The sequence below is a fragment of the Microchirus variegatus genome, assembly GCF_963457635.1.
Source record: "Microchirus variegatus genome assembly, chromosome: 14".
Taxonomy (NCBI): domain Eukaryota; kingdom Metazoa; phylum Chordata; class Actinopteri; order Pleuronectiformes; family Soleidae; genus Microchirus; species Microchirus variegatus.
In genome coordinates, this window is record NC_139815.1 from 12,292,699 (window position 1) to 12,320,185 (window position 27,487).

The window sequence follows — 27,487 nt, forward strand, 5'->3', positions numbered from 1 at the left end:
AGGACCATTATATGGGACCTTTAAGGGTGCATTCTTAATCCTAGTAACCCTAGTTTATTTGCTCGGAAAGTCCAGTTCGTTTGGGGAGGTGTGAACCAAAATCCAGTCCGCTTGAAGCAAATTAAATACAGGAGGCGGACAACAACGCATGGCATTGTGGGTAAACACAACCAAAACGTATGCACTTGTAGGGTTAGGGTTAGGGTTTACTCCGATTGCTGGGAGGAATAGCTTAGCCCATTGTTGCAGCATATATGTGTCGTATGTTCGCATAAAAAAAAATTAAAAACCAAAGACTGATTGGATTTGATGCAGCTCCATGTTTTGCTCTTATGTGAGGGAAACAGAAGTTGCCCTGCATTATGTTTTTTCTTGTTCATTTTTTTGTCTCGTCTTCTTCAATAATTCTTGATGCAGCGCCGTCTCAGGCGAGGAGAGGAATACATTATTCAAGTTTCATTAAAGTGGAAATAGTGAGAAAGCAAACTCGGACCGGCTGAATGTTGAACCGAGTCCCCAATCGCACCAAAACTATTAGGTGGACTATTACGACCTGCGTCTCTCCATTGACGGTTAACGTTAACTGATATACCACGCTGCACACCACACAGATACATTTGCTATGTGTTGTACTTTTCCCCAACTATTAATGTATTTACTTGTCTCACTCCAGGCTTCAGTGAACAGCCAGATCTCGAGTCTAAAGCTTATGAAGTATGCAGTTAGACTGCAGGTTAAAAAAAAAAAAAAGTGCTGTGCTCTTGGTTTAATGGGCTGGAATATAGTGTAGTTTCAGCTGCCAGTGGAAAACGCATAACTCATGGTGTTTCTGTACAACAACAAACTAAGTACTGAAAATATTCTACCTCAATCTTAACTCGTTACTGTTTACGTTTTCAACTTCTTTGCTGCTTTATTTGTCCGTTTTATCCGGGCCTCAGTCAGCTTCACTCCACAGACTGGGAGTGAAGTATTGTTTTAAGTGGCTCTGTCTGTATGTCTGTCTGTCTGTTTGTTTGTGCTTCCGCACTTGCCAATATGACCAACAGAGGCCGCCAGAGGCTTGTTGCGTGAATGGGGTGATGTCTGCCACCTCTGATTGCCTTGTTTGTGCTTGGCTTTATTTTCAGTCTCATTTAAATACGTCTATTTGCAAGGACTTGCAAGTTCATTTAGTATGGCTCTGGTTAAAGCTGCAGTGCACAAGCTGGACCGTACCATTATGTGTATCCTGCTTCCATCTTAGAACGGGCTACGTGGCGGAGTAATGGCGAGCACTGTTGCCTCGCAGGTCTTCTCCAGTTTCCTCTCACAGTCCAAAATCATGCAGAAGCTAATTGGACAGGTGTTGGATTGAATGGTTGTTGGTCCTAGTCCAACTGCATCCTATCGTTTGCCTTATACATCAGCTTGGATTGGCTCCAGCTCCTTATGAGCCTCATATATTTATAATTTCTATTAGCTGTTATTTTTAAATCCCCAACATTTCCGCTGAGTTTATCCCCGAGTAGTTTGTTTTTTATTGGGATTTTTATTGGGCATGTCGGTTAACTCTGAACGTGTAAAACAAGATCAATACATTGAATTCACCTTCAAGTGGGATTTGGCAGTTGTTTTATTGAAGAGAGGAAATTAATAAAGGCGGGTAAAGAGGTCGATCTCCAGTCCCGCTCTTAGGTTAAGACCTTCCTCACGGAGAGTTTATGACTTTGGATGTGTGCCAGTGTCAATCCCACTCAGCGACTGCTCAGTGTCATGGATCGTTACACAATTATTTAATCATCAAAACAACAGCTTTATGCTTTATAAAGCAAACTTTAAATATCCTCGGTTGCAGTTTGAGCTCAATATAAAAGGAATTCTGTGCCTCTGAATCACTGGTATGTTTGGAACATTCAGCGTAGCTCACTGCATCTGCACCTCTGCATTGAACAGATTGTGGTTTACACAGGCTTTTTAATCACTCTGGTGACTGTAAAAGGCTGCGTCACATCTGTTTCTGACCAGATGTTGTGGAAACGCTGAGTCAGCGTTGTGTAATCGGCAGCGATTGTACTACAATGTAGTAAAGTAAAGGCCCAGCAGAGCTAAAGACGACTACAGCTCTGTTACTCGGCTGTTCGTGTTAGCTGTTCCTGGACTTGAAGAGGATGTGGTTTGTGCCGTTTGTGCTTTTCCTGGAATAAAATTAGCTGTGCTGTAGCAATGTAACGATGATGTCACACTAAGACATGTTTGTCATTCTTTAAGTGGAGCCAAAATGTACTTGTTTGACACTTTTCTTTGAGGGATTATCCAGTAGAGATAGACCGATTATCAGCCGGGCCGATTATCGGCGCCGATATTCTGCATTTTGATGCACTTTTTTTTTTAATCCGACGACCAATAAGAGATTCATTTATTTATTTAAAATTTCAGTTAACGTTATAAGACATGCTGCGGAGTCTGGGAGCTTCCTGCACTTTTTGTCTATTGTCTATTCAACATTTTGACGCCAATATATTTCTCTTTTACTGCAAATGAATATCGGCTCCAAATATCAGTTATCGGCCTCCTTGACTACTAATAATCGGTATCGGCCCTGAAAAAACCATATCGGTCTATCTATAATATCCAGGATCCAATATTAAAATCATGACTGCTTGGTGTGATAGTGCTACACACCAATAAGCTTGAAACACCTGATTTAAGTGGAAGATAATGGCGTGGCTCATTTATTTTTGCATAGCTTTGCATAATAAATCCCAAAAGACTGCTGCCTCTGGTATTTTTGGAACGTACCACCAACATCTGCAGTCATCTTATCTCAAGCTTATAGAAAGTGGGAACTTGGGCCAATCCAATCAGGTATTCACAGCTGAGTGATGTCACTGATACCAGGAGAAGTGAGGCTCCGATATACACACACACAAGATATGTGTATCTTTTTAAGCTTGGAAAATGCTGAGAATGGAACTGCCCGAAAACATTTCATCCTAAATATTTCATGCTTTCACTGCATTCTTTCCACTGGTGAGCACTGACTTGCATTAACCGCAGCAGCTGGCTGGCACAGTTTGTGAATCACCTGTTTTTCCAGGCGGTGTGGCTGTGCCATCATGGAGGGGAGGGGAGGGCAATGCCTTCCTCACTGCCAAATAGAACAGGACTTGGTGTCCAGACACCCACTGGTCTGCTTGGTATTCAAATCACTGTGGCTGGATTTTTCTTTTTCGATTCTCATATGACACGTCTTTATTATGTGTTTTCTCAGGATTGAATAAAACCGGGCGATGCTTGATATTTTCCTCAGTGAAGTGGCTCAAGATTGCACTCACACATTTGCTCTTAATGACGGACTTAAGGGCCTTTTGAAATATGATCTGTGGTTATTCATTTCTGTGGTTTCCCTCTGGCCCTGCTGTCATGCTTCACCATGATGATACATAGAGCAATCCAACGACAGCGCCACCAATTAATAACATCATGCTCACTGTTCCTTACTAAATAGCCATTATAATGAATCCAAACCATATAAAAGATTGCTTTAGAAGGTAAGGGAATTACCTTTTTGAGTCAACCAGAACTGTCCCTTGAGCCGGACCACCTTCATTGTTAATAACAGACCAAATAAGATTGAATATGTGGATCTTAAAGGTCCCATATCATGCAAAATCATTTTTATTAAAATGTCTAATACTTATATTTGGGAATCTGGAGGCCCTACCAGTCGCCAACAAAGATGACTCATTCATGTTTTTGTGGTCCTCCTCAGTCTACGTACAGGAGATAAAACATGCAATGTTGACGTCCGCACTCACTGGGACGCCACAATGAGCTAAATTCTTGGAATTGTTGTCTCGCGGAGCTCTGCTTTGTCCGTAAAACACGAGAGAGTGCTGGCGAGTATCTGAAAACCGGAAGTCCGCGAAAAGTCCTATTCTTGGCCGCACAGAGTTCTACACAAACTTTCAGCCTCAGAGGATTTATCTGTCCAGTGGATACATGTTATATATGATGGAAATGTGCCTGCTAGAGCCTGCAAATGATCACTTTTCCAAATGCTAACTGCTGTTAGCTCCAAGTAGCCTCTGTTGCTGATTTTGTCATTTCCTGTCCCTTAAGTTTCGTTTTACTTTTTAAAGAGATACGACTAAACAGATCGTTGTGAACAGGGCTGTTTTGGCAGGGTGATTGAACTGCTGTGGTGCTTCATCCTGGTATTTTGACCAAAGCATGTCACAGACATGTTCATTAGGACACCAGGGAACTAGGTTAACTTGGAGAAATAGGGTATAACATGGGAACTATAAGTAAGTTTTCAGTTTTATTGATTCCTTAAGTTGTGATTTTCTCTGTTAACTTCAGGAGTGTTTATGTTTTATTGGTGCAGGTGACCCCAAAACATTCTGACGGTTATTGTTGACAGAAGTAACCTCATGAACAGGGTGGTTTATATAGTAAAGCACAAATATGATGGTGAGTAACTGGCACCCTGGTCTGGTTTGGTGACTGATGCCTTTTTGTGCAACTGATGGATAGTTGGTGTTCTTAAAATGTCCTTTTGATGGAACGAGTGCAGTTACAGAATCTGTGCAATTGTGTGAAACTGAGCATGTCTGGGAGAGAACCTCCCGGAACCATGCTGTCTGTATTGTCTTCTGCAACACAAAATATTGCAGGAAAACTCAGCAGTGGAAGCTGCTCCACTTCACTCGCTACAACTACACCCTACAAACCCACCCGTTAAAGAGTTCAGTGAACCTTTATTGAATGTAGCTGTAGCGGCTTTGCTGAACCATTTGAATAATAATAAAAAAAACTTGGCATTGCAACACATCAACCAGAAGCGACATCAACCTACAAAGCTACTAGTATTCTCACCTCCATGTTTTTTTTAAAATAATGGATCACATATTTGTAAGGCCATAACCAGCCTCTGTAACCATGACAACCTGTATGTAAGATTGAATCCATATCCTTTACAGAAAACAAAGTTACTGTTCTTTTCAAGGTTGTGATACAACTCTGAGTGATGGCTCATAGATGTACAATCCCTGCATCTTCTTCTTTTTTGAAGTGTTTGTCAAAGGTTATATCTGTGAGACATTGGTAGTTTGGGTTCTGTGTTCATGTAGCATCGCCACAACTGTGTTTACAGCCGGCCTGTATTGTGGATTTATCCATGTTCCTTCTTCTGGATCAGAGGATGAATTGATCCCAGACCTGTCTCCCTCTCTGTGTTCCATTCTTGGGAATGTCGCCTTAACTTAAGACAGTTTTTCCTTAGGTGTACTTAAATACATTTTAAAAATGGGCAACAAGGTAATAAAAATGAATTGGCATGTGACTCTACCATCATTTGAATGAAGCATCACCAATAAGCCTGGTGGTTAACTGGAGAGAGGGAGTGAGAGAGTGTGAGTCGGTCTGTTTGTCTTTCTCTTCGCTGCATGAAACTCGACACCTGTGTTGCTGCTGCTGACAAATGCATCACCTGCTCACCTCAACTATTTGTCAGTGTCTCTCTCTCACACACACACGTTTCTTGCTCTGTTTCTCGCTCTCTTTCATTCTCTGTCTTACGCAAATAATCTGCTTGTGTTTTTTTTTTTCCATTTTCAAATGATTGGCATCAGACAATTTTGATTTTATTAAACGTATTATATATTTATGTTTGCACTTTTTATTAGAAACTCAATGGATGGTGATGAGTCACTAAAAATTATTGTTTCAAGTTAATGACAATTTTTATTATAAGTTTAGAAAAGAGAGAAGAAAAAACCCAGATATATGACAATAATACAGCACTTCATCTATTTGTGTATGTACTGTGTGTGTATATGTGCTATAGGTGCTGCTTAGGTGTAAATGTGTATTTAAATCTTTAGATCCCTGAGAAACTGTGAAACGCTCTCTCTTTTTGTTGCACTACTGTTGTATGTACAGCAAAATGACAAAAGTGATTTGATTTGATATGTACATATGTACATATGTATGTATATGTACATGGGCATATACGTATATGTACACGTACATATATACATACATGCATACATACATATGTATGTATATATGTGTATATGTGTTACAGGGGAACAACAAACTTGGATTATGTTAATTTCTATTGCCGTTACGTTGGAGATTACTTTTTACCGTAATGACAAAAAAACAACAACATAGAAATACTCTATGTCTTTCCATTTTAACTCTCTCTGGAAGTTCTCTGAAAGACTTTCAATATTAATCAGCCTGAGAAATTATTTAAAGGCAAAGCGTTAATTGGATGCGACCTGAGCAGCCTGTACGCACTGTGTGAGCCTCACCATGAACCGGAGTAGAATGTCACTGACTGGCTCGAATGCACTTAGAGAAGTTCAGTGACATTACTCATTTCCACACACGCACACTGCATGTGTGGATTCTTGTGGCTCTGGAGTCACAAGTGCATGCTTTTAACCTCCTGCTTGCCTCTGCCAGTCTGTCTGGCCTGGCCGATGATGACCTCGCCTTGAACTATGCCAGCTCACTCATGTGTGACTAAGACTGTGTGTTTTAGATCAGTCCCATTTATGCCTGATGAACTGACGCAGCGAGTCTGGAGGGGATTGTTTACCCTAGGTTTGCATGGATTTGACAAGAGTGGTGATATAAAAACAGTTGATCCGGAGATGAGGTTATTTTAGAAGCCAGTTTTCACTTCTTCTCAATGTGCAATTAACTGGTAAATCAACTGATTCATTATGTAATTAATCAGGAATATATGCATTTTTGGGGGGGAAGTTGTTCACTTGAGGAAATATTGACTGAGTAAAGTTAAACACTGGAGAAGAGTGATGGGAATCTGTGCATCTGGGCTCGAACAAGAGTATGGTGTGTTTTAAAGCTTCAGTGTGGCATTTTTGCTGTTATCTCTGTTTGCTCTGTTCACAAAAGACCAAACCGAGGTAGAGTAATGTATACATGTTGCGTCCTACATCTGAAAACAGGCTCTGTCAAGCAATACTATCAGACCTGACTGAGGGGTGGTCCACACGGAAACGGGTTTAGGTGAATATGCACTTTTTTTTGCCGGAGAGGTGTTTGTCCATCAAAGACAGTGTTTTAGGGGACCTGAGTGGGAAAGTCTCAAAACGCTGGCCTTGCGTTTCCATGTAGACAGCGAAGACACTACTTTAGGAAAACGATGAAGTCATATTCCCAGCTCTCGCTTGCACTGTCATTTGTTGTTTTGTGTTTTTGGAGGCCGTTTGACAGTTCTACCAACGACTGTCAATTAAAAGTAACTAAAGTCAGTGTAAAAAGATGCTCGACATCACTAGAACACGTCCTGTCTTCAGAGATTTGAAAAATGTGTTGAATCAAATGAAGTGAAAAGAAAACCTATTTTTACTTGAATTAACAAAGCAGATCAGTGACAGTCAGCTGTGTGTGTGTGTGTCTGACTCTCCGCCTCTTCCTTCTCGTAAAGTTTATGACAGAAAGTCGCTGGAAAACGGGCACGAACCGTAAACATAAAGGAGACATATTATGCAAAATCAACTTCTTCATTCTTTTAATCCTTATATTTGGGATTCTGGAGGCCCAATGAGTAGGCAAATGTGTGAAAAAAGATGACTCACTCATGTTTTTGTGGTCTGCCTCGGTCTAAGTACAGAAGAGAAGAACACCTAACCCTAAAAAATGCGAGAGTCCAGACGAGGGCAATAGTATCCGTAAGAGCGTAAGTCCGCAAAGTATTCTATTCTTAGCTGCCCAGTGCAGCACAGAGTTCTACACAAACTTTCAGCCTCAGAGGATTTACGTGTCCAGTGGATACATGTTATTTATGACGGCAATGTGCCGGCTAGAGTCTGCAAATGATGGCTTTTCCAAATGCTAACTGATGTTAGCTGCCGGAGCCTCAGTGACGCTGAGGGTGATTGAACTGCTATGGTACTTCATCCTTAAGGTATTTTGACCAAAGTATGTCACAGATATGTTCATTAGGACACCAGTGGACTGGGTTAACTTGGAGAAATAGGGTATAATGTGAGTCCTTTAAACCAACAGACTTTCTTTCCCCAGGCTCGGTTCATTCTGTTATTATTTCTGTAACGTGTACAGTGTCTTCTTCTCTGTTTTTGGTGTAACGTTACAGCGCAACTTACAGTCGGGTCATATGTACTACAGCGCTTTGAGATTCCGTCTTTACGGGTAACTTTTCCAAAACGGCAAAGGAAAAATACTGTTTAAGTTGCGTGCCGTTTCCGTCTGGAAGTGTCAGCGGGGCAGCGTTTTTCGTGGTTACACCTGTACTGCTGGGACGGGTGGAGGCAAGATGCATCCCATCAAACTGCTGAAATATGTGTTTTGTTTTTTAGCACCTTATTTCTTTGTGTCTTTGTGTGCTTTCAGTCACACACATTTTACTTGTGTAATTTTGCTGTTGCCTCTTGTCTGTCATGACATAAAGCAAATCACTTCCTGGTTGCAGAGCAGGAAAGTTGCCAGGCAACAAGAGGTCTAAACACCATTATACTGAGGAACACGGAGAGAGTCATGTGGAGCTGATGGGGGTAATTAGCATTGTGACCTCATTTGACTAAGGTTTGAATGTAACCGACTAATGTTAGGTGTAAGTTATCATATATCAGTTCCTTCTGTCAAACTCATCCAACTCTTCTGCTTCTCTCTTGTAAGGAAACTCAAACAACACCAAGACCCTGATCTCACCGCTGCGTTGTGTTTTCTGTCTTCTATCCAAACTCTCTATTTAGTTATGTAAACCTAGACCTTTCCCACTTTTTGCTGCTGGAGATGCTGTTCATTAACAGGACTTGTGTGTTTATTATTGCAACTATGACAACGTACATCCTCCTCCTGGCCCTAAAGAAGCAAGAAGTCTTAATTATGTCTGAACCTAAATAAACCGTATTCAATTCAGAATGCTATGGACAAAGTGGTGCATTTCCCAGACTAATTATTATTATTATTATTATTTAGTGGTGTACGAAATGAAGGCCTTGTAGTACTGTGTATTATCTGCCCAGAACAAATTAGTCTTTGTGCAATGTGCATTCAGGAAGCCTGCGTCACAGTTGGATCCAGAGCAACATCATTTGCTAAAAGAACTTTTCTAATTTAAACCTTTCATCTTGTTTCATTATGTATTATAGTATTCGAAATAGCGTTTTGTTTTGAAGACAGTAATCCCCCCCACCCCCCTGTGTATCACATTAAAAGTCAATGTCATATGTTGATGGTGTTATTATGCATAATGGACATATTATGCAAAATCTACTTTTTAATAATTTTAATACATATGTGGGTCTCTGGAGGTCCTATGAGTAGGCATAGTGTGGAAAAAAGATGACTCTCTCATGTTTTTTTTCATCTGCCTCAGTCTAAGTACAAGCGATAAAATGAACAATTTTTGAATTTTTTTTAGTAATTGTTGTCTCTCGGAGCGCCACTTTGTCCCTAAAATACGTGAGAGTACAGGCGAGGGCAATAGTATCCGGAAGAGTGGAAGTCCACGAAAAGTCTTGGCTGCACAGTGCAGCACAGAGTTCTACACACTTCTAGGACACCAGGGAACTAGGTTACCTTGGAGAAATGGGGTATAATAATATTTTTTCGATTTAAAGGACTCATGTTATGAGTCCTTTAAACTCTGCTCTCCCTGTTTTCCCATAACCACACATTTTAAAGCCTGTCTGACATCATCAATTTCATCTTCACATCCTGGGCTGACGCTCTCATGCTCTTTTTTACATAAATTTCCAATGCATGACAACAAATTTGACAATAGCAACCTGTGTTTGTCGTCTCTCCCATACTCCAGAAAACACCTGGTTCTCTACCCTCAGATCTAAGCATCCATCCCTTTAACTCCCTCTTTGCGCTTTATTTGGATACTAATTACATTTGTGTGTGTGTGTGTGTGTGCGTGTGCGCGTGTGCGTGTGCGTGCGTGTGTGTGTGTGTGATGACCTTCAGCTCAACTCCCTTGGTCCATGCATGTCAGAATGATGGATCTTCCCAGCCTTATAACAGTATTCAAAAATAAGCGTTGTGTGATTCTTTCTGGGGCAGACACTATATATTGTTATCTTTGCTAATGTTATGTCTGTGTTTGTTCGTCTCTTTGTGAGCCCAATAACTAAAGAAAAAAGTACAGGGTGGATTTTGATGACATTTTCTGGAAGATATGATCAGGTTTTGGTCCATTTTCAGATTCATTGTTTTTTCTATAGGAGCGTGTATTGACACTATATGGGAGTGTGTGTTGATTGTGGTTTGCTTTCTCTAGTGTTATATGTGTGGTTTTACTTGCATGAACAATACGCTTTAACTTGAAATCAGAAAAAAAACAGTTCAGCTCGGCAAGGTGTGGTTTTGGAATGGTAAACCCTGACCTGGCTTACATTTCCGGGACGGGGTGTGTGAGCTTGGACGGAAACACAGAGTAGGCCATCGACAAATTTCTGTGAAAACGAAGAATGTGACGCGGTAAACAAAGGGTAACAATGGAGAGCATCCAGCATTTTCATGTTCTTTCTTGAAAGCTATTTACCACAAGAAGAAGAAGAGTCGCTATGTTTGAGAGAAAGCTTCAAGCCGCACGGATAAAAAACTGATGATTCTCCTTTTCACAAATCAAGGAACTGCAGTGTGTCGAGCTCCACCTGTAGGAGCTGGACACACTGTGAGTGTTGTACCAATGCAAGGTGCTGAAAAACTGGCACGGCACAGATGACGCATGACAATGGAAAAGCAAATAATAGTGTAACAACGCACCAAACTGTACTACCTGGTGAATTATACAGCAGATGGCCTAATTTGCATCTTTTTGTTGACCCAGTTTGGCCCTGGTGTTGAAACCAGGCTACCAATATGCTGTGGTCAAATATTGAATATAGCCCATGTCCCAGAATTCATGTGGCGTTGGCCTGTTGTGGACTAGAGAGCATGTTACTGTAATAGGGCCCAGGCGTTCCCAGCAGGCACAACTCTGTGTCATTGATCTGTTGAACAATAGCTACATGTTCCACTGTCTGCTCTCATTTTCCTTTTTATCTCGTGAGCTTTTGTCTGACTCTTAGCCTGGCAGTTTTCTCTCTAAATGAAATCGACTCCTTGTGCACACACGGTGGGAAAAAAACTTAGCCTTCTGCCTTAGGTGCGATGTCCGTGCATCTAGAAATGTCAAAGCCCGTGTCTCTGAAGCTTTAACACATCCGTGTGTGTGAGGCCCATGTATGTCGGACATGGCCCCGTCTATACTCATCAAGGCTCTTCACAGTGGGGAAATCAAAAAAAATACAGTCAGTTAAGAAGTGTTCGTATTTCTGTCTTTCGATTTGGGAGCAGTTTCCCTTCACCGACTGTGACACCGCTTCAAAATTAAAACATTCAGGGCGACGTCACTCCTGCTCCTGGCAACTCGGTTGTGAAAGTCTTGCAAAACAACAGTATCGTCTTTCCCAGAGTGACCTCACCGCTGCAGCGTCTTTGAAGTCGATGTACTACATCTTCACTGGGTGCTTTCTTTGCAGGGTCAATTTGACATGAAGTAGAAAAGACGATGCTGCAGGCTTTGGCTGCCTCAATGCAGCTGAGTTTTACTTTGTTCACGAGCAAAGCTTTCACCTGTAACGGCATGCATTCAGCGTGGGCTCTTATTCTGTGCATCAGTTATTCTTTTTTATATTTGTCATGGAATCAGACAGATTTGTTTCTTGTTCTTAAATTTTATGCTTGCGAATGTTATGCCTGCTATAGTGGAAGTGGAATAAAAAGCCCACAGAGTGAATCTGAGTTTGAGTTCAGTTGATCCAGTACATAATTTTTTTTTTCCCGTTATGCTAATGTATCCATGCAACCATTGTCTACACCAGGGGTCACCAACCTTTTTGAGACAGAGAGCTACCTTAAGGGTAAAAAATAATATGGAGGGCTACCATATAATATTTTTTTGTTTGTTTACCATTTAAATGATTAATATTATGCATTCAACTGCATACACATTCATTCCAGTGCTTACTCCTAACGATTACCAGTTTTTATAAACAATATCAAAGATATTTTACTGAGTGATCATATGGATACATGCAAGTGAAGTTAGCCCGCGGGCACCGTATTGGCTGCCTGCGGGCTACCAGGTGCCCGCGGGCACCACGTTGGTGACCCCTGGTCTACACTAACATGTTCTATATATTATTATATTAGATAGAGAGATTAGATTATATATTAGACATAATGTCTACTTAATGTTCACTTGCTTAGTTGACGTATTGGCATGCTAACCGCTATTACTACTACATAAAGTACAGGCTAACGGATTAGCATTTCATTTTAAAGATTTCTAGGAATGGGCTTAGAAAGTTAAAGTTATTACACTGGGGTTAATGAATGTGTGTATTAAATGGGTCACTATCCACAGTATTGTGTGCTGGAGCAGGGCAACAAATGAACACATGTAGGATAGTGTTCCCCCAGGACCAGGGTTGGGAAACGCTGACCTAGGTGCTACAGAAATGCTAGTAAATCTAGTTAGTAACGGTATATTGTGCACATTATTGTTTGTTTGTCTGTCTGTTAGCGACAAGATTCGGAAAGTCGCGAACGGATTTGGATGAAATTTCAGGAAATGTGGTGAGGGCGTGATCCGTAGATGCTATCACTATTTTTGTTGCTATATTGTGGAGGGCTGCGCTGCCTTGGCGGAGGTCTGTGCTCTCCGAGTGCTTTTCTAGTTTGTTGACCTCCGCCACGAGGTACAGTATATGTTTTCGCCGGAGTTTGTTTGTCTGTCTGTCTGTTAGCATCATAACTCAAAATGTCACAGACGGATTTGGATGAAATTTTCAGGAAATGTCCGCAATGGGACCAGGAACAAGAGATTAAATTATGGGCGTAATCCGTAGACGCTGCGCGGCGGTTGGGTGTATTTTGTAGGCACTGAGCTGCCTAGGTCCGCGCTCTCCAAGTGCTTTTTTTGTTTGTTTTTTCATAGATTTTACCGCTCTACATTTCTGCATCAGGGTATAAACAAAAAACAAGTGCAGAAGTATGTAGAAATGTGGAATATGTGGTACATTTTGTGGGAATCCATCTGTCAAGCAGGGCAAAATCGGAGGATTACCAAAGTCACCCACTGGGAACTATGGATGTCATATTAAACCAGGTCTCTCCGTCTCCGCTCTCATTGAATATAAAGGGTTTATTGCTGTCACTGGTGTTAACAGCACAGAAATGGTTCTGTTGAATATTCCTCTTTTTATTATCGAGCCTGCAGTAGATCAAAGCAGTGTAGGTGTAACTGGTGCAGTTGGGTTTAAAGTCAGGAGGGGGAGGGAGTGTTGAGCTTGTATATTACAGTGTGGGAGCGTTCGGTGTATTAATGATTATGGCTTTGCGTGCTCTCACTCTGTGTGAGCGTTATTTGTGGGTTAGAAGCCTCCTTGTTTGCTTCCAAGGACTCCTTTTTCTCCGTTTCATGGTTTTCTGATTTTCGTACAAATGTGTATACAAAAACAAATTACTCTCAAATGCTAAGAGAGTGTTGTGAAGGCCATCTCTTCCTCGCTCTTTTGAGGCAGGATATGGTGCAAAGCTGGCATGTAGACAGGTAAATCAAGAAACGGCACCCTGGTGCAGCAGGTGGATGAATTGTTTGGTCACAAAAAGGAGACGGCCAGGTAAATAAAACATGCAGGCAAACAGGCAGGGCCTGCGTCTGGAATCTAGATGAATTTACCAGTAACGGAGGGAGATGAAGATAAGAGCGATGCAGCCGGTCCCTGTAGATGAGATTACCCAGCTGTAGTCATTACCGTAAATGTCGTTTTCCCATATGAAACCGAAGCTGCATGTGGTGTCGTGTTTCTGCCGCACTTTATTTGTGTAAATAAAATTGACTGCGTGCCGTTCAGTCACGTTTAAACCCCCTGTAGTTCTTTGTTAGTGCTTTTATCAAAGTGTAATCTTAAATGACTCAAAAATCCAGGATTGTGATTACATTTTTGTTTATATTTATTGAGAACATAAAGTCTTTCAACTTTGTAGATTTGTGTTGGTGATCAGCACGACATTAAGTCAGACCCATGAGTAAATTGAATGTGAAATATTTTCAGACCCATGGAGGAATTGCCATGAAATTTGGTACGTTATTCGACTTCTATTACTTTCATGATTTTTCAACTTTTCTATCCGTGTAGGGCTGAACAATTAATCGCAGTGAAACAACTCAAATTGTAAAAGCTGTAATTTAGTTGTTCTATTTACTTTCGATCGTATTATATTCTGTGCCAGTTTAGACAATGCACAACATTAATGTTAGTACAAATCATTCATTTATCATCCTTGAATAAGAGCCGGTGTGTCAAACATACGGCCCGAGGGCCAGAACTGGCCCACCACCAGGGGGGTCCAATTTGTGAACATTTCTAATAATAATGTAAAATACTATATTTATCAGTTCCATTGTGTGTGACTGAATGTCTTGTACCTTTTGTAGATCCACTGTGATCTGTAAGAAGTAAACTTGGGGACAATATTGTCGAAATTGCACTTGTTTTTTTAAAAGAAATTATAGGTTGTTCATGTAGAAAGATACCACATTAAATTTAGAACAAAAAATTTGAGTGTAGCAGTTCAAATTTTGATAGCATCACATGTGGTTATGCTCCAACTAATTTGAAATCTATAGCCTAGTAAATATTAAACTGAAGACTTCTAAAACAAAGTTTAGTTTAGAGATGTTAGCACTGTTAATTTGCACGTGATCATCATGACTACTAAAGCTAGGCTTAGTACTGCTGTACGCACACTGCAGCCTTGTTTGAGCTTTTCATTCGCATAATAAAGGAAGGTTTTGTTTTGTTTTGAGGACTTTAACTGCGAATCGAACCGGTCCCTTTTGTGAATGTGTTGTTTGTGTGCAGTCAAGAAACCTATTATTCACGGAGGATTTACGTCTGACACGGGGTGAACAGGGTTTAAAGGAAAGATGAATAACCCATGTGTCATGTGACATAACCAATAACAAAAGAGGATTAAATGTGAGCTGATTGATCCAGGTTGGCCTTCAGTCTATACACACCTGCATATGAATGATGGAATCAGGAGGTGGTTGTTCACATTATGACAAACACGGTGGGATATAATCTGAGTGGCATACGTTCACAATAGCAGGAGAATCTTCTGAGGTCATTCACTGCTGACATTAACCAGAGATTATACTCGTGAGCCACCAGGAGAATCTCCAGAGGGACTTTCTGCAGCAGACAGTTGTGATCACACAGACACACACATACTACTGCCCCTCTGGTGATTCTTTGGAGATCAGGGTTTATCTGGAAAGAGCTTCAGAGTGGTGGTGGACTATTAAGTTGCAGTTCCACCAAACGGCGCAGTGCACTTCAGCTTGACACGGCACGGTTTTAGACAAGTAAACCCTAAAAGTGGCGTTTGTTGCAGTCTGTGAAAGCTGGATAGTGTGACACCATACAACCGCGACACACTGGAGTCTGCAAGAGCAGAAGATGAATTAGTCAGAAGAATAATGTATGCTGATGTATATTTAAAGGTCCCATATTATGCAAAATCAACTTTTTAATCATTTAAAACCTTATATTTAAGACTCCGGAGGTCCTATCTGTCTGCACAGTGTGACAAAAGATGACTCACTCATGTTTTTGTGGTCCTCCTCAGTCTAAGTACAGGAGATAAAACATGCCACGTTGACTTCCGCACTCATTGGGACGTCACAATGTGCTAAATTCCAGGAATTGTTGTCTCGTGGAGCTCCACTTTGTCCGTGAAAAGTTCTATTCTTGGCTCCATAGTGCAGCGCAGAGTTCTACACAAACTTCCAGCCTCATAAGATTTATCTGTCCAGTGGATACATGTTATTACGGCAATGTGCCTGCTAGAGCCTGCAAATGTGTTTTGTGTTTCTCCCGTATTAGTCCTGTTGTTGTCTGGAAGTGATGATTCTTTTGATACAACTTTTGACGATTGACATGCATATAAATGTGTAATATTCCCAAATGAACTAACCAAACTCAAAATGGAGTGTGTGAGTGAAACTGATCGATGATAGATGATCCTGTTTCCCTTCTATGCCGCTCTATATTGCCTGTTTCAAAAGAGAAATAAGTTTGTTTTTTTTACCATTAGGGCTGCAACTATCTTATTATCGATTAATCTGTTGATTATTTTCTCATTTAATCTATTTGTTTGGTTCAGTGTAAAAGGTAAAAAATAAATAAAAATGATGATGACATTTAACAATCAAAAAAGCAAACAAACAATATAGTAGGGAGGTTAAGGCCAAAAAATAGGCCTTTGACTTCAAGTCATGATGCAAAGGTCCCCTTTGGTATGGAAGTACATTAGGGTCATACAAATAAATGTATCCTAAGACACAAGTGAGATCACACTTTGTATCGGAAATAAACACGTTTTTTCAAAAATGGCCGCCAATACGCCGAAAATACTCTTGAGCCCATATCTTTGCTTCTGTTATAGCTACAATGACAAATTTGGTGTCAAAGTGTACATTTTGGGGGTCAAGGAATCTAATAAAATAGGTTTCAAGTTTAAGAAACCAACATTTATCCCCTTATTATGACAATTGGGGGTAAAAATGCACATTTCACATTGTGTCATCGAACTGTGTCATCAAAGTGACTTTATTTATCTTTTCCTTCAAAAACATCAATGTTGTATTTAAGCAGTGCAGCTACTTCTGTACATTACATTTGTCCTAAGTAGCATGAGATTTTGACCAGTCAGGAGTAGCTTATGCATCAGTTCCTGTGACAACACATCTCATCTGCACCAGCTATGACAGCTGTTCAAGGTCTGAGGTGAAAGGTTAACACTTTGAGGGACACATGATTTACCCATTGAATAGAAAAATGTGTTTAATGTTATATAACTAATAACTAGCTAACTAGTTAGCTTGGGTAAGGGTTACTCTACAGATGGATAAAACATTAGATCCCTCTTCATCATTCAAGCTGCGAAACAATCCTGAAAGATTGCAATCGTGTAACAAAGAAGCTGTCGACAACATCCAGGAGCTGAAGGCATGAGGGGATCTGCCTGAGTTTATAGTGGATATTATAGTAGAGAGGATAAGTGACTTTTGACTTCAAGTCATGATGCAAATGTCCCCTTTGGCATGGAAGTACCTTAGGGCCATAGAAATAAATTAGAAATAAAAACAAGTGAGATCACATTTTATATCTAAAATACGCAAATCTTTTTCAAAATGGTCGCCGACCATACTTGAGAGGCCCATATCTTTGCTTCTATTATAGTTAAAATAACACATTTGGTGTGAAAGTGTACATTTTTGGGGTCAATGAATCCAATAAAATAGGTTCCAAGACTAAAAATATATTATATATTCTATATAATATATAATAATACTATTCTCATTACCATGACAATTGGAGGTAAAATATACAATTTTTTATTTAAAAAACGTAGCCAAAAACACATTCCATTTACAACACTAAGATGATTCCCTATATGTCTGTACCACTGTGGGAACATGAGCTATGACATCCACAGAGAGACATGCAAGGCTGCCTCTGCATGCAACATTTGCATAGCTCCATGTACTGATCATAATCTTCATACGCACAAAGAGAGCAGCTCCAGACACCTGAAGCACGTATCGGGTTCTGCAAATGTGGTTAACACTAGGGATGCACCGATTGATCGGCTGGTGACCAGAATTGGCCAATTTTCACGTGATCGGCCATGAATGGCGACCGGGCCGGTCAGACAGAGATATGGCGGTCAAATGCACGTGCACACCACATGATCAACAGCACGCCTCAACAGCAACACACGTTAAGACATGAGCTGGTGCAGGTGGAGAGGAGGAGATAGCAAGTTAACTCAGAGAGTCGACAGAAAGAGAAGTTAAAATCGGTATCTGCAGGTCAAACTCCCTGAATAACCGGAAATTGCAATTGGCCCAAAAGCTGACAATAGGTGCATCCCTAGTTAACACAAATCGAGATGCCACTTTAAGTAAGAGCTGTGGTTCACCCGCTGCCATCCAGTCAGTCACCAGACACACTCCACAGCATCTTCTCTGTATGCATTGGCCCCAATGTTACCAGAAAGGAATCCTCGCCAAGCTCTGTCTGGGGAAACTTCCACTGAAGTTACTTGGCCAGTGTGAGGAGTGGTTGATCAGCTACCATTACAGGTGTCTGACCTGGATTAAGGTAGCTGATTGTTTGTCTGAGGACTTTTATTGCATGCCAAGCAAGGGGGTGAAGTAGTAGTAGAAGTAGTAGTGATGCTGGCATAATATGCAGCCCATGAGATCCATTCTCCGGCTTGAAGGTTCTCTTTCACGAGAAGGTTTCTGACTCTCCCTAACCACTAACCTCTCTCTAACCTTCTTCAATCACACTGATGAGAGGACGGGAGGCTGGATGAGGATGACTGTTGGTATTCAGGGCAGGAACATACAAAACCTCATCCGGTGGCAGTGACACATCCAGATCCATTGTTGTTTAGTGAGGTGGCAAGGATTTCACATGCTTCTTCCCCATTTCAGCTGGATCGAGGATGTCAGTCAGATTCTCAGACTGTTGACTGTCTAAAGAGAAGTGCTGTTGAATGATGCTAATGCATGTACCATGGAGGGCTAATGTTGCTATTTTTGATGATGGGCTGTGGTCAATGTTATCAAAACCACTATTGATAACCTTGGCTGCCTGTGGTGGGACCACAACACCAATCTGCTCCCAGTGACTGATCACCGAATTCGCTAACTATGCTGAATGTTTTCAAGCGGTCATATGACACACATCCTCTTTAATGCATGGTCTCCACCAGATATCTACTACCACTTTGCTGGTGTAGTTTCATTGCCAGATATAGCGAAGCTGGTTTCTGAGCTGCATCTTGCAGAGTTGAATATTATTTGCTGCCCAATGGAAGTTGCATCCTGGGACTTCTCAGGTCCAGGAGATGGCTGATCAATACCCGATCCATCAAGAAGCATGTGTAAGAATAATCTCAGCATGGGAGGGATAGAATCAGCTTCACATGAAGTTGAGAAGGAACCTGTAAAAGCATGCTTCATGGGGAGATACTCTTGCCAAAAGATTTTGGCTGCTTGGAAGATGATGGAGACATCAGTAGATGTGTTGTTTTTCATGTCAAAAACAGCTCTGCTCAGGTCATCATCAAATACAAGGGAACAGACACAATTAATTTGGACTGATCTGATGTCAGGAATCAGGCGTTCAATATCCTCCCGAAGGCATGTGGTGTTGCATTTAATGTTTATAAATCCGAGATTAGCAATGTGCTCGTCATAGAAGGCTGTCAAGTCACACATCACCAGTGATTCCCCTGAGCAACGATCGTCCTCGACATATTCAAGCAACTCATTGAGGATAAACAATCAGCTTGAATCATCAGCTGAACTACATCCTGACTACCACCACTAATATCCACTATAAACTCAGGCAGATCCCCTCATGCCTTCAGCTCCTGGATGTTGTCGACAGTTTCTTTGTTACACGATTGCAATCTTTCAGGATTGTTTCACAGCTTGAATGATGAAGAGGGATCTAATGTTTTATCCATCTGTAGGGTAACCCTTACCCAAGCTAACTAGTTAGCTAGTTATTAGTTATATAACATTAAACACATTTTTCTCAAAGTGTTAACCTTTCACCTCAGACCTTGAACAGCTGTCATAGCTGGTGCAGATGAGATGTGTTGTCGCAGGAACTGATGCATAAGCTACTCCTGACTGGTCAAAATATCATGCTACTTAGGACAAATGTAATGTACAGAAGTAGCTGCACTGCTTAAATACAACATTGATGTTTTTGAAGGAAAAGATAAATAAAGTCACTTTGATGACACAGTTCAAAGACACAATGTGAAATGTGCGTTTTTACCCCCAATTGTCATAATAAGTGGATAAATGTTGGTTTCTTAAACTTGAAACCTATTTTATTAGATTCCTTGACCCCCAAAATGTACACTTTGACACCAAATTTGTCATTGTAGCTATAACAGAAGCAAAGATATGGGCTCAAGAGTATTTTCGACACATTGGCGGCCATTTTTGAAGAAGCGTGTTTATTTCCGATACAAAGTGTGATCTCACTTGTGTCTTAGGATAAATTTATTTGTATGGTCCTAAGGTACTTCCATACCAAAGGGGACATTTGCATCATGACTTGAAGTCAAAAGTCACTTAACCTCCCTACTAATAGTGATTATTAGAAAATGGCAATATATAGTAGTGGATTTGTAATTGTCTTTTCAGCCCTATACAGAATGAGAAAGACCTGGAATGGTCGGCCTCAGGGACAGCCTTATATTCATGCAGGCTTTAAAGTCCGCTCTCGCTATTGTACGACCTGTTGATCAAATGTATTATTTTCACTTACACAGGCGTGATGGAGGGACATTGTTGCACGAAACAAGTCAGACATTCATTAAACCCCAGCGCTGCCGAGTCGACCCGCTGGTTTCACATTACAAATACAATTACAGTGAAATGAAAAGGCACCTCAGGGTTCGGTGGATTGAGACGATGCCTTTCACATTACACATGATAAACCATGATGTAGCATGATGGTAAAATCAATAAAAATCATTTTTTTCAGTTTGTAGTTTCACAGCCATAACTTAGCTTTCTTCTTCTTCTTTTTTTTCCACACAGTCCAGTTTCTACAGCGCTGGTGTTTCCACTGATAACCATTTCATCATGTTATGACTGTATCTGGCTCTGTTCTCTGTGCTTCCTCTTATCTCGTTACTTCCTCCCGCTGATTGTCTGACCATTAATCTGGATTGTTGCGGCCGATGCTACAGGAGTTGCAGTACATCGCATTATTTCTGTGGTTTTGAGCCATTTGTTTTTACGGAGGTGAACTATATAGCATCGCAGAGGCTCCGGTCTGATTAAATCAAGACAGGAAAAGGAAGGAAAAGGAAATTCTGTAACCGTGACCCTGAAACGGATGCTGATGCCTTTTTAGGATTCATACAAACGGAGAACTTGTAGCATTTCAAAAATATCTTTGTAAATCACTGTCGGGCTGTCAAGAGTTCACACAGAGTCGCTTTTGTTGTTTTTAATCTGCTGAGGGGGGTCGGCCTGTAAAAGTCTTAACAGTCATGATTGTTCCTTTGAGAAGGAACTTTTCATTCGGACAAATTCAGGCTTCACAGTACGTGGTTACTAGAACACCAACAATAAGAATAATATGCTCATAATGGCGTCATAATGGATGTGATTTAGTGCAGCACTTGAGCTTAACGTTCTATTTGGAGCTGATGGCGTGAATCGAAGCCAATTGTAAGGGAAGTATTTGGCTTTTGTCCAAACTCTATCAGCGGGAGGTTTCGTGGAAGTGCTGGACTGAGACAGAGCCTTGAGCAATAACTGAGAAATGTACAGGCTGCACTGAACTGTTATGCACTAAAGGAGGCAGTGATTAAATCCAGCATAAGATCAGACATGGATTTTATTATCATCTGCTTTAGTGCCGTCTTCAAAAGCTTGCCTAAAATATTGTTTTTGTTGTCTAAAATGAAAATGTCATGGGGAAAAAACAACTTCATTTGCCTTCTTTATACCTATACTCTATTCCCAGCTGTGTTATGACACATTTCAGCTTCAGGATAGCACAGAGCAGGGTGTGCCAGACAAACACCTTCACTCCTGGATGTGAACACATCTCACATAGGAACAAGATTCTCAAGGTCTCGGTCGGGGTTAGAAGCCAGCAGAGCAGATGAGGGGCTGACTGTGTACTTCAGCGCACATTTGACCTCTGACCTTTGGTCTTTCCCAGGCACAGAGGAGACCTGTGTCTCTGTTGGGCCCCAGACAGGAGCTGCTCTGTTAGGGAGGTCAGCTCTTTCTTCTCCCTCCCCCCCCCTCTGTTTTTTAAGTCTGAGTGAATCACAGCAGTGTTGAACCCTAACATCTGAAAACTTCCCTTTTTCCTAGGTATTGTTTTTGTTTCTATCTAAAGTAGAGATTTTCCCTCGAGACTAATTGAAATTGAATTTCAGCGCAACTCGTGTAAAAGTAAGAATACAATCAAGAAAGAAGGCGACCTGACGTCGCTCGACTGAGTTCCCTATTGTTAGAGGGTCTCAGACCTTTAAGTTAATTATCGATTTCCAGAGTTACGTCAGTGGTAACAGAGCGGACCCACAGTCAATTCAAATAAATCATGATTTAGCACAATTTAAATGAGAAAAAAAGTGTCTTAATCCCTCTCTCTTAATGCAGCTTAATCTTTATCCAACCAGCGATATCCTCAACAGAGAATGTCATGTGACTGGAAGTGACTGCCAAAAATAAATGTATGACTTAGGCGCATGTACTGTCATTGGAACACACACGAGATGAAATATCGGTACAGTGCGAGATTAAGTTACAGGTCAAGTTTCAGAAGCCTATTATGCAAAATCAACTTTTTAATAATTTAAATAATTATATTGAGGCCCTATCAGTCGGCAAAGTGTGAAAAAAGATGACTCACTCATGTTTTTGTGGTCCTCCTCAGTCTAAGTACAGGAGGTGAAACACGCGATGTTGACTTCCGCACTCACTGGGACGTCACAATGCGCTAAATTCCTGGAATTGTTGTCTTGCAGGGCTCCACTTTGTCCGTAAAACACACGAGAGTGCTGGCGAGGGCAACACTGTCCGAAAACCGGAAGTCAGTGAAAAAGTGCTATTCTTAGCTCCACAGTGCAGCACAGAGTTCTACACAAACTTCCAGCCTCAGAGGATTTATCTGTCCAGTGAATACATGTTATATATGACGGCAATGTGCCTGCTAGAGCCTGCAAATGATCACTTTTGCAAATGCTAACTGCTGTTAGCTCCCAGTAGCCTCTGTGGCTGATGTCATTTCCTGGCCCCTAAGTTTCGTTAAGGGACAGGAAACTCTTTCTGCTCTAAAGGACATTTACATTTTATCCTCGTTTTTTTTTTTTACATAATGTTGAGTTTGAGTTAGAATTAAACACAAGCTGCTGATTTAAAAAGTCGATCTCTTCCTTTATCATTCTCACAATGGCTGTACAGGGAGAGAAGTGTTCCACCACTGTGTTCAGCAGCTCGTCTCCAGCTGCAGGTGAAGTGCATTTAATTGTGGTGTTTTACTGAAAACAGCTGCTCGCACCGGCTCAAAATGACACTAGACCTCAAACGGTAACAGTCGAACAAAGTGCTGAAACTCTACTACGGAGAGCTATAAAGCTTCATAAAGCTGAGGCAGCTGCAGATTCAGCCGATTTGTCTGTGAACTCTGTCACATTGTTTCACTTAAACAAACACGCCACACACGGCTGCTTATTTGGTTATCATTTGTATGATTTCGTGCAGTGAGACATGCGTTGCGTAACCGTGAACGACTGCTCACCTGTTTTTTGTGTTTGCGGTTGAGTTTATGTCTCGTGTTTGAATGGGGAGTACGCTTCAGATGGAAATTTCTTGTTGTATACGTGGGGATTATCATGTTTGTTCTGGCTCTCGTTGATGTTTGTGCTTGGTGAAGATGCAGATTAGGATGCACCGCTTCCTCTTGTCTTGTGTGAAAAAAGTTTCATGGAGAGTTGACTCTCCTCTTCCAGCTGCTTTAAGGTGCATTTTTGCCTTATTTGTTTTTGCTAAGTGTTTTTTTTCTCAGCAATATTCAGAGACTTTCTTTGTCCTCAGCAGGACCAGATGGGCCACTCTTACACTCTTATTATAAAAATAATAATAAGAAAATTTGTCAACCACTCTCGTTTTTTACAAAGTATAACAATGGCCTCGCTGTGCACAAATGATTACTTTCTTTGCATTTATAAAAAACTGACTCTGAAACTGAATTTGTGCCACGAGATAAACTCGTCCGTCCTCTGTCCGCAGGTGTAGCTGCCGCCCCGGTCCACACCGCCTGCAAAGATGGTGGCGCTGTCGCTGAAAATCTGCGTGCGCCAATGCAACGTCGTAAAGACGATGCAGTTCGAGCCCTCGACGGCCGTTTACGACGCCTGTCGCATCATCAGAGAGCGAGTCCCCGAGGCTCAGACTGGACAAGGTGAGAATGACTGACTGTGAAACTGCAGGAGTGAATACAAACTGTAAAAGAGACACAAATGCAAAGTGAAGAAATAATGGAGTGACAGCCATTGGATTGATGTAGCTGCCGTTGAAGCTGGATCACCAAAGTTTACGGCTCATTTACACCGTGACTGATCACCGATCACTGAGTCATACTAATTACTCACTTGGGCTGTTCGATTGGACTGTTCTATTGCTTGTCATGATCATCATGCTTTCTTTACTGTCTTTTATAACGTGATATTGTTTGATTCTTTGAAGTAGTGCCAAGAGCAGGGCCGGCCCAAGGCATGAGCGAACGAAGCCGCTGCTTAGGGCTCCGTGACCACTAGAGGGCCCCCAAGAGCAATTAACTAAAAAAAAAAGTTTTATAAAGTTTATTTAGAATTTTTATCCCCATCTTTACCAAAGATTATTCACAGTTTTTACATAGTTGTCAGATGTGATTGTGTTGATTAACATTTTATTTTATTTAATGCTGTGTTTTTTACATATAAAAGTCAAATCTTTGTATTACAGTAGTGTATTTTTAATACCCCCCAAAGATTGTTCACAATTTTAGATTTTCAGACCTTAATATCTTAATATTTTGTTTATAAACCGTTTGGTTGGATGTATTGATTCTCTGTGTCGCCAGTAGGGGGAGTTGCTGATTTTGCCAAATGTTAATTGAAAGATTTTTCTGTAAGTTTGCAAATCTGGAGTCAATGCAACAAAAAGTTCTCACATTTAGTTTTACAAGTGTATTCATATTCGTGACAGAGTAGAATAAGTAGAATACCTTTAGTATAGTAGGTGTGTGAATGATCAATAATCATTATTGGCAGTAACAGAGGCCCTGGCCAAGAGTATTTTTCCTGTATGATGTTTCAATTTTGCTTGTAAGGACAGAATTATTATGGAGCTGATATTCTGATAGTCTGGTCTTTTTTCATGAAACCACAGTACTGTCTGTATCTGTAACCAAAAAAAATGCTGACGATTGCCCTCACTCCTCCAGCTTCAGACTACGGCCTGTTTCTGTCCGACGAAGACCCGAGAAAAGGCATCTGGCTGGAGTCTGGAAGGTCGCTGGACTACTACATGCTCCGCAATGGGGTAAATGCATCACCCTGTTTGACCCACGCATTCAAATACGCCTGTGAATGAAAGACCGTTGCCATGGAGAGATAGTTTTCCCTGAGATGTGTGGCAAAGGTTAAACACTTGAAGAATAACACGGAGACACTGTGACTAAAAAAAAAAAAAGCTGGAGAGGTTGACAGATATTATGAAGAACTCATTAGCAGCACTTACAGGATCTTATTGTATATTTTTGTTTGAGAAGTTAATTACGTGCTTTAATGTTGGTGGAAGAACTAAAATTATCCAAACAATTTTATTACAGTTGTACATTGCTAATCCTCCAAAGACAATTTAAAGCCTTAGCGGCTTTGAAAAATGGCTGTGGACGAAGGTGACGTACAATATAATTCACATGCAAATCACACAAAACCCAGCAGAATGCAGTGAGGGATTAAGAAAAAAAAAAAAAAAAAAGGCAGAATAAAATTGGATAGGAAGAAAACTGGAACATCAAAGGGGAAGCGTTTTACAAGTGTGTTTAAAGAAGGGCTCTGTTCAGCAGTAGATCCTCTGCCTGCTTGTTTTTAGAGTCTCGATTCCTGCTGTTGAAGCCTTGACTCCTCGTGTACCCAGGAGGCTTTCCCCCTCTTTCTAAAGCTCTGGTTTTGCGGCTCCCCAATGGTTTCTCCTCTTAAACTCCACCAAAGGCGTGCCAGGTAGAAGGCGTGACCGTGACCAATTATTCTGAACCAAAATCTCCCCTCATTGTTGTGATTGGTAGAGGGCAGCGGGGCTGTGAGAGGCTGCCGTTAAATAAGGTTTTCTGGCCTATATTCTCACTTTGGACCTGGATACACTCAGTGTCTCTTTCTCTCTCCTTACTGTATATATTCGGTAACATTTTAGATTAGGGAACACCATATTCACCATTAACTAGGTGCTTACTAACTATTCATATCATATTAACACCTTATATTGGGAAAATCTTAATTCACGTCGTAATAGAGGTAGAATAAGGTTATGTAGAATAAGGTGTTAATACGTGCTTAATGATTACTAATAAAGGGCTAGTATGCGACTTATATATGTTAGAAATAGTGCTGGGCGCATTAACGCGATAGTGGTGGTCAACGGCGTCAACGGTAGCGCACGTTAACGCATGACGCATTCCATGACGGCTGATCGGAAAAAGACTCGCGTGACGTCATGTTTACGTGCCGCGACACCGGAGTCCAGGCATTGGTTTACCAGTTAGCTGCATTAGCTCCTTTAGCGCCGGTTAGCGCGCCTGCAGTCGAACTGGAGCGGTCTGTTTATGAAACGAAAAGAGCAGCGCTACAAATAACCAGCGTACCTGTGTACTGCGTATGTGTGCCTCTGTTTTTAAAGTTTTGCGTTACTTTAGAGACTCATTTTAACAATCGGGAGTGACGTAAACATGACGTCACGCGCGTCTCTTTCCGGTCAGTCGTCATGGAAACGCGTCAAGCGCTAACGTGCGTTAGCCGTTAACCGCCGCTATCGCGTTAACGCGCCCAGCACTATTACTAACATATATAAGTGGCATACTAGCCCTTTATTAGTAATCATTAAGCACTTATTAACACCTTATTCTACATAACCTTATTCTGTCTCTATTACAACATGAATTAAGATTTTAACAACATAAGGTGTTAATACGATATGAATATGTGTACCTAAAATCCTAATCCTAAATCCTGTACCTAAATCTAAAGCGTTACCACCAGATGTATGTATACGCACAGAGACATTTTTGCAGGGATTAATCAAATTTGACCCAAATCTATTACTATACACAGTCTGTATATTTTTAAATGCATTCCTTCTTTACTGACCCTTTGTCTGTTTGTGAGCAGGATATCCTTGAATACAAGAAGAAGCAGAGGCCACAGAAAATCAAAATGTTGGATGGCGCGGTGAAAACCATCATGGTGGATGATTCCAAAACAGTGGGAGAGCTTCTTGTGACTATATGCAGTAGAATAGGTACATGGTTTATCTTCGTCTTTATGAAAGCAACAACACTCTGGTGCTAATAACATATTGAGGTTAATACGTTTTGTCTGCGTGACTCCAGGTATCACCAACTATGAAGAGTACTCTGTGATCCAGGAGCTGGTGGAGGAGAAGAAGGACGATGGGATGGGCACGCTGAAGAAGGACAGGACGTTGCTGCGCGACGAGAGGAAGATGGAGAAGCTGAAAGCCAAACTTCACACAGACGATGAATGTGCGTATGGTGTAGCTGAGTGTAGTCATAAAATAACCTGTTGGCTTGATAGGGGTGGGTTGTTGAATTTT

The 27,487-nt window shown here is 41.1% G+C and overlaps 1 protein-coding gene across 1 annotated transcript in view; it reads left to right on the plus strand.

Moving 5' to 3' along the window:
- The window catches only part of LOC310936620 (talin-2), a 111,468-nt gene that overhangs the window by 35,070 nt on the left and 48,911 nt on the right, over positions 1 to 27,487 (plus strand). The window contains exons 3-6 of the mRNA XM_083900700.1: positions 23,906 to 24,077; positions 25,101 to 25,198; positions 27,043 to 27,172; positions 27,264 to 27,416. Of these exons, the coding sequence (XP_083756826.1) occupies positions 23,942 to 24,077; positions 25,101 to 25,198; positions 27,043 to 27,172; positions 27,264 to 27,416 (517 nt within the window). The 5' untranslated portion in view covers positions 23,906 to 23,941. The remainder of the gene's footprint in view (positions 1 to 23,905; positions 24,078 to 25,100; positions 25,199 to 27,042; positions 27,173 to 27,263; positions 27,417 to 27,487) is intronic.